The 9,796-nt window shown below is 40.0% G+C and overlaps 1 protein-coding gene across 1 annotated transcript in view; it reads left to right on the forward strand.

Moving 5' to 3' along the window:
• The window catches only part of LOC128643650 (protein O-linked-mannose beta-1,2-N-acetylglucosaminyltransferase 1-like), a 68,563-nt gene extending 59,443 nt beyond the window's left edge, over nt 1-9,120 (forward strand). The window contains exons 16-22 of the mRNA XM_053696476.1: nt 205-333; nt 714-839; nt 2,060-2,124; nt 4,258-4,302; nt 4,391-4,526; nt 4,770-4,879; nt 5,538-9,120. Coding sequence (XP_053552451.1) covers nt 205-333; nt 714-839; nt 2,060-2,124; nt 4,258-4,302; nt 4,391-4,526; nt 4,770-4,879; nt 5,538-5,625 — 699 coding nt within the window. The 3' untranslated portion in view covers nt 5,626-9,120. The remainder of the gene's footprint in view (nt 1-204; nt 334-713; nt 840-2,059; nt 2,125-4,257; nt 4,303-4,390; nt 4,527-4,769; nt 4,880-5,537) is intronic.
• The last annotated feature ends 676 nt before the right edge of the window (nt 9,121-9,796 follow it).

A 9,796-nucleotide genomic window follows, 5' to 3' on the forward strand; every position in this document is an offset into this window, starting at 1 on the left:
AGTTTGGCATATTTATTTATTATGGTGCAATAGTAACAGGATAAATGAGCACGGGAAAAGCAGAAATCGCGCCCCTTTATCACGGTAGTGGGTAGTTATAGAATTTAATTTCTGTGTCTCTAGATCAGCTTTCTACAGCACTTGTAGTACATTTAGTATTTCCTGTTCTCAGAATGATTCCCAGATGGATTCTTTGTTTTTCAGGGATATGAGCACACTGCAGAGGATCCATCTCTTCTCTACAGGGTGGAGACCATGCCAGGCTTGGGGTGGGTTTTAAGAAAAAACCTCTACAAGGATGAATTGGAACCAAAGTGGCCAACTCCAGAAAAAGCAAGTGAATGCCAAATAATGTTTTGTGTTTTAATCGGCTTGTGGTCTGGTCAAACTAATTACTGAGAGGCTGACTGGCAAAAACAATTCTTTTGTTTTGGAGCTGAACTGATTTTGGTTCTTTACCGTGTATCTCCTCTCTGCAAAATGATTTGTGTTTAGAATAAATTACTCCATTGCTAATTTAGCTACCTATAGACACACATGGGTGACCTATAATCCCCACCAGTGGTATCCTTTACTATACAGATATGATGAATTGTGTCTCTGTAGCTACAAAGTGAAGTATGAACGTCAGTCTCTCATTGTGTCCTCTTATCGGAGCTGTGCTGCTACAGTCATACTCAATGTGTCTACTTTCTTGCTGATGTTTGTTCTAGTTGTGGGACTGGGATATGTGGATGCGAATGCCAGAACAACGAAAGGGCAGGGAGTGTCTCATCCCAGATGTCTCCAGATCGTATCATTTTGGCATTGTTGGTCTGAACATGAACGGCTATTTCCATGTGAGTTAAAATAATTTTCTCTGCTGAATGCTGGTTCGCTCGCTCGGGTTATGGGGGTAACTTTGCATAGATTGAGGTATTTTCTAAGAAGTTATAAGGCTGTTTTTAACTTCTCCTATTGTTTGTTGGAAAAGGTTTGAATATATGGCGGATTTTGGGTGCGATATCTGTGTCCTCTTAAGCGTTTCCTAACCAAGGATGATGCTAGAGCACATTTAACGTTAACTGTCCATAGACCTGTAAAGATGGAGTTACTAGTTGCAAATGAGTGTTAAATTGTTTATTTGACCCATAGACAGCTTCTGTAATCATGTGCCAGCAGGATCCCCTTAAAGGATTACTTTCTGTTATAATTTTTAAGCTAAACAACTAACTTATTAAAGTTAATAAACATTAATTAAACCCTACTGACCTATATTTTCTCCAAAACGAAGTTTCATAACGTTCTAAAAGTTATATCTTTTATTCGCCGATGATGTCACGTTATCCTGCCCACTATTTTCAGCACTGTGTGTTCAAAATACTTAAACCAATAACTTTGTGTTTAAAGCGCCATTTTGAAACCTAGGTATTGTAAACGGATTGTTACAGAGCAAAGGATACTCACGGAGTGGGTTTGGAAAACAATTAAATTTGCAGACAAGATTTCTGATATACGGTAGAGATATGTTAATGAAATGCTATTGATAAAAAGTGTATTTGGGGTAGTTAGTAACAGGCATAGAAAATATTTACTTACAGTGGCCCCTTAAGGGACAGCAGGTATTTCTCCCATGTAAGCAATGCGACTTTGCATGTTTCTTAGTAAGTGGATATTTTTTTTAATACTTTTTGATTGGAGGTAAATAGCTGTGAAATGACTCGGAACTGATTTATGCAGTGTGACACAGTGCGTTGCTTTATTCTGATTGACTATTCCACATTTGTATTGATCATATGGTAAAATCTTGTGTAATACAAGTCAACAGAAACACCCTGGCATATTCTTTTACCTGGTAAGACCATAGCAGGACCTAAACAAGCATCTCCTGTTACTAGCTCCAGTACAAGGTGTAGTCCTTTATCTAAAAATGTGTATAAATCCCTAGTTTTATACAAAAGGTTGTTCCTTAATACACTTTACTAAAGAAGTTTTATTAAAAAAAACCCAGATAAAACCTTTATTTTGAATCCCAGATATTTTTCAAAAATAAAATGTTTTTTTTTTTCCTTCTCTACAGGAAGCTTATTTTAAAAAGCACAAGTTCAATACCATTCCGAATGTGCAGCTAAGCAATGTGGAGAGGTATGGCTAGACAGAACATATCTTTATTGTATACTGCTGGAATAAAGCATCTAGCATTTATCTCACTAATTTGTGATTGTTTTCACATAACGGTACTCTGTTCTCTTCTGCACTAAATATTTGTTGTGCAGTTCTAGGCACAGAGATATATCAACTACTTACAGAGTAATGTTAACCCTTTTCGGTCAGCCATATGCTTTTAATCTCTTCTACAGTTCATTTCACCCCCCCCCCAAATAAAACCCAACAACAAACAAACAAAAAAACAAAAAAAAACCCTCCAACTGATTACTTATAGGTCAAGGGTCTTGTGAAACCAGTCCAGGAGTCTCTTGTTTGGCGTATGCATGTTTCATTTTTTTTTTTTTTGTACTTCTATAAACAAGGGACACAGGAGTAGGGTATTACAGTGCATCACTGCCCCCTCAGTACATACCATAACACCTTCTAACTGACAGATGCCTTGCTGGAATAGCAGAGATACACTAAATGATGTTGTGTGTAATCTCATTTAGCTCAATGTGCCAGGCAGAGGGTGACCTTGGCATGTATTCAGATGTGAGTGGACACACAGAAGAATCACACCTTTAGTGGCATTCTTATGGGGCACAAGTAGAAATACAGTTGTGGTGAGGCATGAGCAGCAGTACGGCTCTCGTGGCGAGGCATGAGCAGCAGTACGGCTCTCGTGGCGAGGCATGAGCAGCAGTACGGCTCTCGTGGCGAGGCATGAGCAGCAGTACGGCTCTCGTGGCGAGGCATGAGCAGCAGTACGGCTCTCGTGGCGAGGCGTGAGCAGCAGTACGGCTCTCGTGGCGAGGCGTGAGCAGCAGTACGGCTCTCGTGGCGAGGCGTGAGCAGCAGTACGGCTCTCGTGGCGAGGCGTGAGCAGCAGTACGGCTCTCGTGGCGAGGCGTGAGCAGCAGTACGGCTCTCGTGGCGAGGCGTGAGCAGCAGTACGGCTCGCGAGGCGTGAGCAGCAGTACGGCTCGCGAGGCGAGGCATGAGCAGCAGTACGGCTCTCGTGGCGAGGCATGAGCAGCAGTACGGCTCTCGTGGCGAGGCATGAGCAGCAGTACGGCTCTCGTGGCGAGGCATGAGCAGCAGTACGGCTCTCGTGGCGAGGCATGAGCAGCAGTACGGCTCTCGTGGCGAGGCATGAGCAGCAGTACGGCTCTCGTGGCGAGGCATGAGCAGCAGTACGGCTCTCGTGGCGAGGCATGAGCAGCAGTACGGCTCTCGTGGCGAGGCATGAGCAGCAGTACGGCTCTCGTGGCGAGGCATGAGCAGCAGTACGGCTCTCGTGGCGAGGCATGAGCAGCAGTACGGCTCTCGTGGCGAGGCATGAGCAGCAGTACGGCTCTCGTGGCGAGGCATGAGCAGCAGTACGGCTCTCGTGGCGAGGCATGAGCAGCAGTACGGCTCTCGTGGCGAGGCATGAGCAGCAGTACGGCTCTCGTGGCGAGGCATGAGCAGCAGTACGGCTCTCGTGGCGAGGCATGAGCAGCAGTACGGCTCTCGTGGCGAGGCATGAGCAGCAGTACGGCTCTCGTTGTAGTTAAAGGCCTTTGTGTGCCCTCTCATACATTACTCTACTCTAAACTCCATTTTGATTTTGTGTTAGCTTACCTTATCTTTGGAAATTGGGGTAACTGTTATGAAAGTTTAAAGATAAAACAAAATATTATAGTGACTTAAGATGTTCTGTTAAAAATACATTGTCAGAATTTAGAAATGTGCCCAGTTTTATGTAACTGCTTATAAGAAATTTAGTCTAAATATGTCAAAGTGCAGAAACTCTGAGAATTCCAGTGTCTTGAAAACTTCCCAAATACAGCAGCCTTGTATCGGAGTCACTGATTTTCAGACTGTAGCTGAGCCACAAACATGACACACACCTGTAACCCCAGTATTGCAATAGCAAACGCAGATTGGCAATCTAACAGCATTGGTCCATCTGCCTAAATCCTCATTCCCATGGTCCTTATCTCGACTGCAGAGGCATATGGTAACCTAAGAAACTGAAAAATGGTATTAACGGCAGCAAACAACGGAACAGAGACCTGATAAATATAATTCAAATTTGTTTGCCAATGTAATTTTTTATTTTTTTATTTTAATGATGGGCCCTAGCTTGAAGAAGGATGCATATGAGCTAGAAATCCATAGGATACTGAGGTATGTACTGTTCTTCTGTTGCTGCTATACAATATCTTGCACTGACTATGTGAAAAGAGCCCTCATGAGACGTTGTTACTACTTTCAGTGAGGCAGTGGTGCTAGATCACAGCAAAAACCAGTGTGAGGATTCGTTCATCCCAGACTCGGAGCATAAAACCTATGTCATGTATATCAGGATGGAGCAGGAAGCAGACTTCAACACCTGGACTCAGGTCGCAAAGGTACTGTCCCTAGTTGCACCCAAACTCTGCATGCCCCTGGAAACTTGGTGTGTAATTACAATTTCATAAAGACCTAAAGGTATATTAGTTGTTTTCTGTATGCTTCGTGTATATATACAATTGAGGGTATATTCCGGCCAAAAATGGAATCCTCATGGATGCACTCTCATGTCCTGCTAGTCTGTCAGTTTGTGTTTATTTCTGCTCACAGCTTCCCATAAACTAGTTTATATTCCCCCAAAGTGCCTACATATCTGGGACCTTGATGTCCGAGGGAATCACAAAGGAGTTTGGCGCCTCTTTCGAAAGAAGAATCATTTTGTGGTGGTCGGGGTCCCTTTTTCTCCTTTTGCGTAAGTAACATTATCTTTTGCTCTAGGTCACTCAGACTGTGTTGGCCTCAATGTGTCTCACTGTAGCCAGAGAATATAGATATTTTATAACCATTTACAGGGGGCTCCTCTCAATATTGTTTCTCCACTTCAAACAAATTTGTCAACGTCTGATTTAAACCCTCTCTAGTGGACTTGCTTTTTATATTAAATAGTCTCCTCTATAATAGCAGGAAGTGCATTGTAGTGCAGTTTGGTCCACCCAGAGCCTCTGTCTGCTGTTTTGTGGCACAACTTTGACTTTTGTTTGCCCATGAGATAGCACACACTGTTGGTTAAAAACACTGTTGGTTCCTTGCAGCAGTTCCAGAACACAGCAGCAGGCCTGGTTCTTGGAATGTCCCTGTATACTTATACCGTGTCTATTACTGGGTAATCCTTGGACACTGACTGGGTAGTGTAAGAGAACTAATACACTAGCAAAAATTATTACACCCTGAGGATACTTCAGTACGTTTTGTGTCACCTGTGATTTGCTTCATTGACTTATTTACTGAATAATTTTCTATGATTAAAAGGGCATTTGAAAAAAAACAATGCAAAACTAGTAAAATGATTGCAATAATTAAAATCTGGTCTTGTTGTTTTTTTGCTTTTTTTTGTTTTTTCTTTTCCGCAGAGTTAAGAAGCCCCCCTCTGTGACCCCTATTTACTTGGAACCTCCTCCCAAAGAGGACGCTGCTGTCGCAGGAGTAGACCAGTCCTGAAATATGGCGGCCCCAGAAAGCTGTCCTAAAACTGACATTCTATGTTATGGGATTGATAAGAGTAACTCCTGTTCCAGATGACACTCGGGTTATGGGACATAACCATCCTGACTGTAGCATTATTCTTTTGTAAAATTAGAACTTTTTGGTAATGCATTGGTCCTCTGACATTTCCGTGAATTTTTATTTTGTTGACTGAGAAACTGAACAATTTCCCTACAGAAATCACTCCTCTTATAACAAAGACTACAAACAAGACAGTGATGTTTCTGTTGGAAAAACTGAACCTTATGCTTAAACTGCAACAGATCCTCAGCAATTGCAATGGTAGTGGAAGATTTTGTATTGCGGGGATGTGTAATTAATTTAACTCCCTTTTATTTATTAATGAGGATGATTTGAGCATTGTATTTTCTTGGATGTGTGTATGAAGTGTGTGCATTGTGGGAACTGACTTGAAAGCGGAAGCTCATGAGAGTTGATAAGAGGAAAGGTTACTTATGTGAGATTAACCCCATCTTGTAACATTTTATTTCTGAGTGTTTGTGGGAATGTTGCTTTGCAGCAGTTCACCTGCTAAAGTGGCTGAGCTCCTGCCGTGCCTTATTGCTGTCTGTCTGGTTCTTGGCTAAACTGTCTTACACATTATCAACCTGTCTATGCCACCTGCACTTTGAAATGTAAATGCAGATGTCTCTTGGGTGCTGTGTACACATTCTTAGCTTTAGAGGATACGTTTTGGGGGTGCTAAAATCCTCCTGTGAAGCTGATTACATAGTGGGTTTTTTTCCGTTAGTTTTTTTAACAATCAGTCAAGGTCTTGTGGTTTAGTAGTGATGCATGACCCAAATTATCCAGCCTTTGAAAAACCTTTACCTCACTGTATAAGACATTACAGGGACCCAGCAAATGACTTATTAGACAGAGTATCATTGTATAGAGGTCTGACCCCTCCATTCTAATATTGCAGCCAATTACTTGTTCTCATTACACAATGTAGCAAGTTGCTAGAGGTGTGACCTGTTGCACTATGGCAAATCTTGTGCTGCTACGTACTGCTCACGGTGTTTGAAAATTGCACAAACACTATCGTTTTGTAAATTAGTTTTTTTCCATATGAGTTCAAGCTCATACATTTATGTAGTGAGGTTTTTATGGAGCTGGAATCCATTGTTACCCTAGTGGTTTACAAGGCGCTTCTATGCCTTATATGGATTTTGTCATGTGTAAACTAGACAGCATTAAAGTCAGTTCTGTCCTACAAATGAAACAGCAGCAGCTAAACATGTTAAAATCATTTTTTCAGCAACATTTGTTACAACTGTTTCATTTTATTTAGAAACTAACAGGAAGTTAATGTTTGTATACAACACTTCCCTAGGGACAGATGGCTCATTGCATTGACTGACCATTACAGATATATTGGTTAAAAGGACAGTCTACTCCAGAATTTTTATTGTTTCTAAAGATACAGTAGATAATCTCTTTATTACCCATTCCCCAGTTTTGCATAACCATTATTGTTATATTAATATACTTTTTACCTCTGATTATCTTGTATCTAAGCCGCTGCAGACTGCCCCCTTATCTCAGTCCTTTTGACAGACATGCATTTTAGCCAGTCCTGACTCATAAATAACTCTACAGGAGTGAGCACAATTGTATCTCTATTGCACACATGAACTAGCACTGTCTAGCTGTGAAAATCTATCAATTGCACTGAGATAAGAGACAGCCTTCAAAGGTTTAGAAATTGGCATATGAGCCTACCTAGGTCTAGCTTTCAACAAAGAACATCAAGAGAACAAAGCACATTTGATGATAAAAGTAAATTGAAAAGTTTTTTTTTAAAATTGCATGCCCTATCTGAATCATGAAAGTTTAAGTTTGACTAGACTGTCCCTTTAACCGTAACACACCTTCATCAGCATGGATATAAACAAGTGGTATTGTTAATTAGATCAGCATCTGCTTTTTGAAAAAACAAGAAGCCCTAATACATTTTTCTTTTCTATCTTTTAGATGCAATAACAAAAACACAAAGTCCCTTTAACTTTACTACAAAATAAAATCTTCACTAATAAGAATATACATTGGTTATTCAGTGCTTAGATAATTCCAGTGTTACGCCTTTTTCTGTTTTTGTCTTCAGGTAAATTCTTGTCTGCCGTTTGACACCTGGCTTTAGCCATTCTGGTCTTGTTCTGTCATAGACCTCAGACCTCTAGTAATGTCTCATTTGACAAAGATTTTATTTGAATATTTAAGACATAAAACATAGATATACAAAACAAAATTAAATTTCAATTAAAACCAAAGTTTATCCCATATTATCTATCTTTTTTTTTTTTTTTTATCTAGAATACTTAAAGGGATATGAAACCCAATTTTTTTTTTCTTTCATGATTCAGATAGAGCATGTCATTTTAAGCACCTTTCTAATGTACTCCTATTATCAAGTTTTCTTGGTAAACTTTGTTAAATGAACAGCAATGCACTACTGGTTGCTGACTGAACACATGGGTGAGCCAATAGCAATCATTATGTATCTGCAGCCACCAATCAGCAACCTAGGTTATTTGCTGCTCCTGAGCTTTCCTAGATAAACCTTTCATCAAAGGATAAGAGAAGGAAGCAAATTTAAATTATAGACATAAATTGGAAAGTTGCTTTAAATTGTATTCTCTATCTGAATTATGAAAGGAAATGTTTGGGTTTCATGTCCCTTGCTAGCTGTTATGTACTCCAATATGTTCTTTAAAACAAGACAGCAAGCTGATAGGCTTGTCCTTCGTCAACAGTATGCATTGGAAATGAGATATGACAGGGCCTTAGTGTAATACAAGATTCCGATAACTGATGTCACATTTCACCCCAGTCTGTTTCTGGGCATTTGAAATAATACTTTTTTTATCCTACTAATTATACGTAGAATATAATTTGCTGTGCAAGTAGCATACACGGTTTGTGTCCACTAAATTATACTACTTTCTAAATTTTAAATACAAAAGCTATTTTCTTTATGCACTTTTCAGTCTGCAGATCATGACGGCTGCTAACCACTAAATAATAGCAGTGATTTTTGCTCTGTAATTTATAAGTGATGACACTACTGTATCATGGGATCCATATACAAGTTAGAACGTAATGGCGTTTTTAAACACTGGAATTTGTTCATCTCATTGATAGCTGGAGACAAAAATACATCCGATGCCATAAAAATGAAACTTCCGCTGAGCTCTTTATGAAGCTGAGTCTATTTACAAGTGCTGGTGTTTCTGGGTTTTTTAATACAAAATATTGGTAAATCCTGCACTAAATCAAAGTTTGAACTTTTAGACCAGTTTTGTCTTTTTCCAAAAAAAAACAATTATTCAAAATTTTTATTTTACTTGTATGATGCATTATAATAAACCGATAAACACCACAAATTGTGTCTTATTAGATATTGTGAGTCTGACATCTTAACCATTAAATAGAAAGCTAACAAATTTCCATCCGCATTATGGATCTTTTTTTTTTTTAATCCTGGCAACTGAACAGTGGTGTAACCTCTCAAACTGGCCAATGGCTTCTAATCGGGTAAATAAGACAACAGCTTTATCTGCAGCCTTAACTATTAATAGTCCTGCTGCTGCTGTGGGCGAGATTCAGCGAGAGCAGCTATAATATTTAATCTGGAACTACTTGTGGGCTTATACCAAGTACAATTTTATGTGTTACCTTAAAAATTCCACTTTTTTTTTTTTATGGGTTATTGCTTTTTAGGTGTCATGTGACTTGTTAGTATTACAAGGTATCGGGTGTGAATGGGGAGCAGGTGTGTTAAATTTGGTGTTATCGCTCTCGCATTCTCTCATACTGGTCACTGGAAGTTCAACATGGCACCTCATGGCAAAGAACTCTCTGAGGATCTGAAAAAAAGAATTGTTGTTCTATATAAAGATGGCCTAGGCTATAAGAAGATTGCCAAGACCCTGAAACTGAGCTGCAGCACATTGGGCAATACCATACAGCGGTTTCACAGGACAGGTTCCACTCAGAACAGGCCTTGCCATGGTTGACCAAAGAAGTTAAGTGCACATGCTCAGCGTCATATCCAGATTGTTGTCTTTGGGAAATAGACGTATGGGTGCTGCTAACATTGCTGCACAGGTTGAATGGGTGGGGG

Source organism: Bombina bombina, unplaced genomic scaffold (genome assembly GCF_027579735.1).
Source record: "Bombina bombina isolate aBomBom1 unplaced genomic scaffold, aBomBom1.pri scaffold_553, whole genome shotgun sequence".
NCBI classification, from domain to species: Eukaryota; Metazoa; Chordata; class Amphibia; order Anura; family Bombinatoridae; genus Bombina; species Bombina bombina.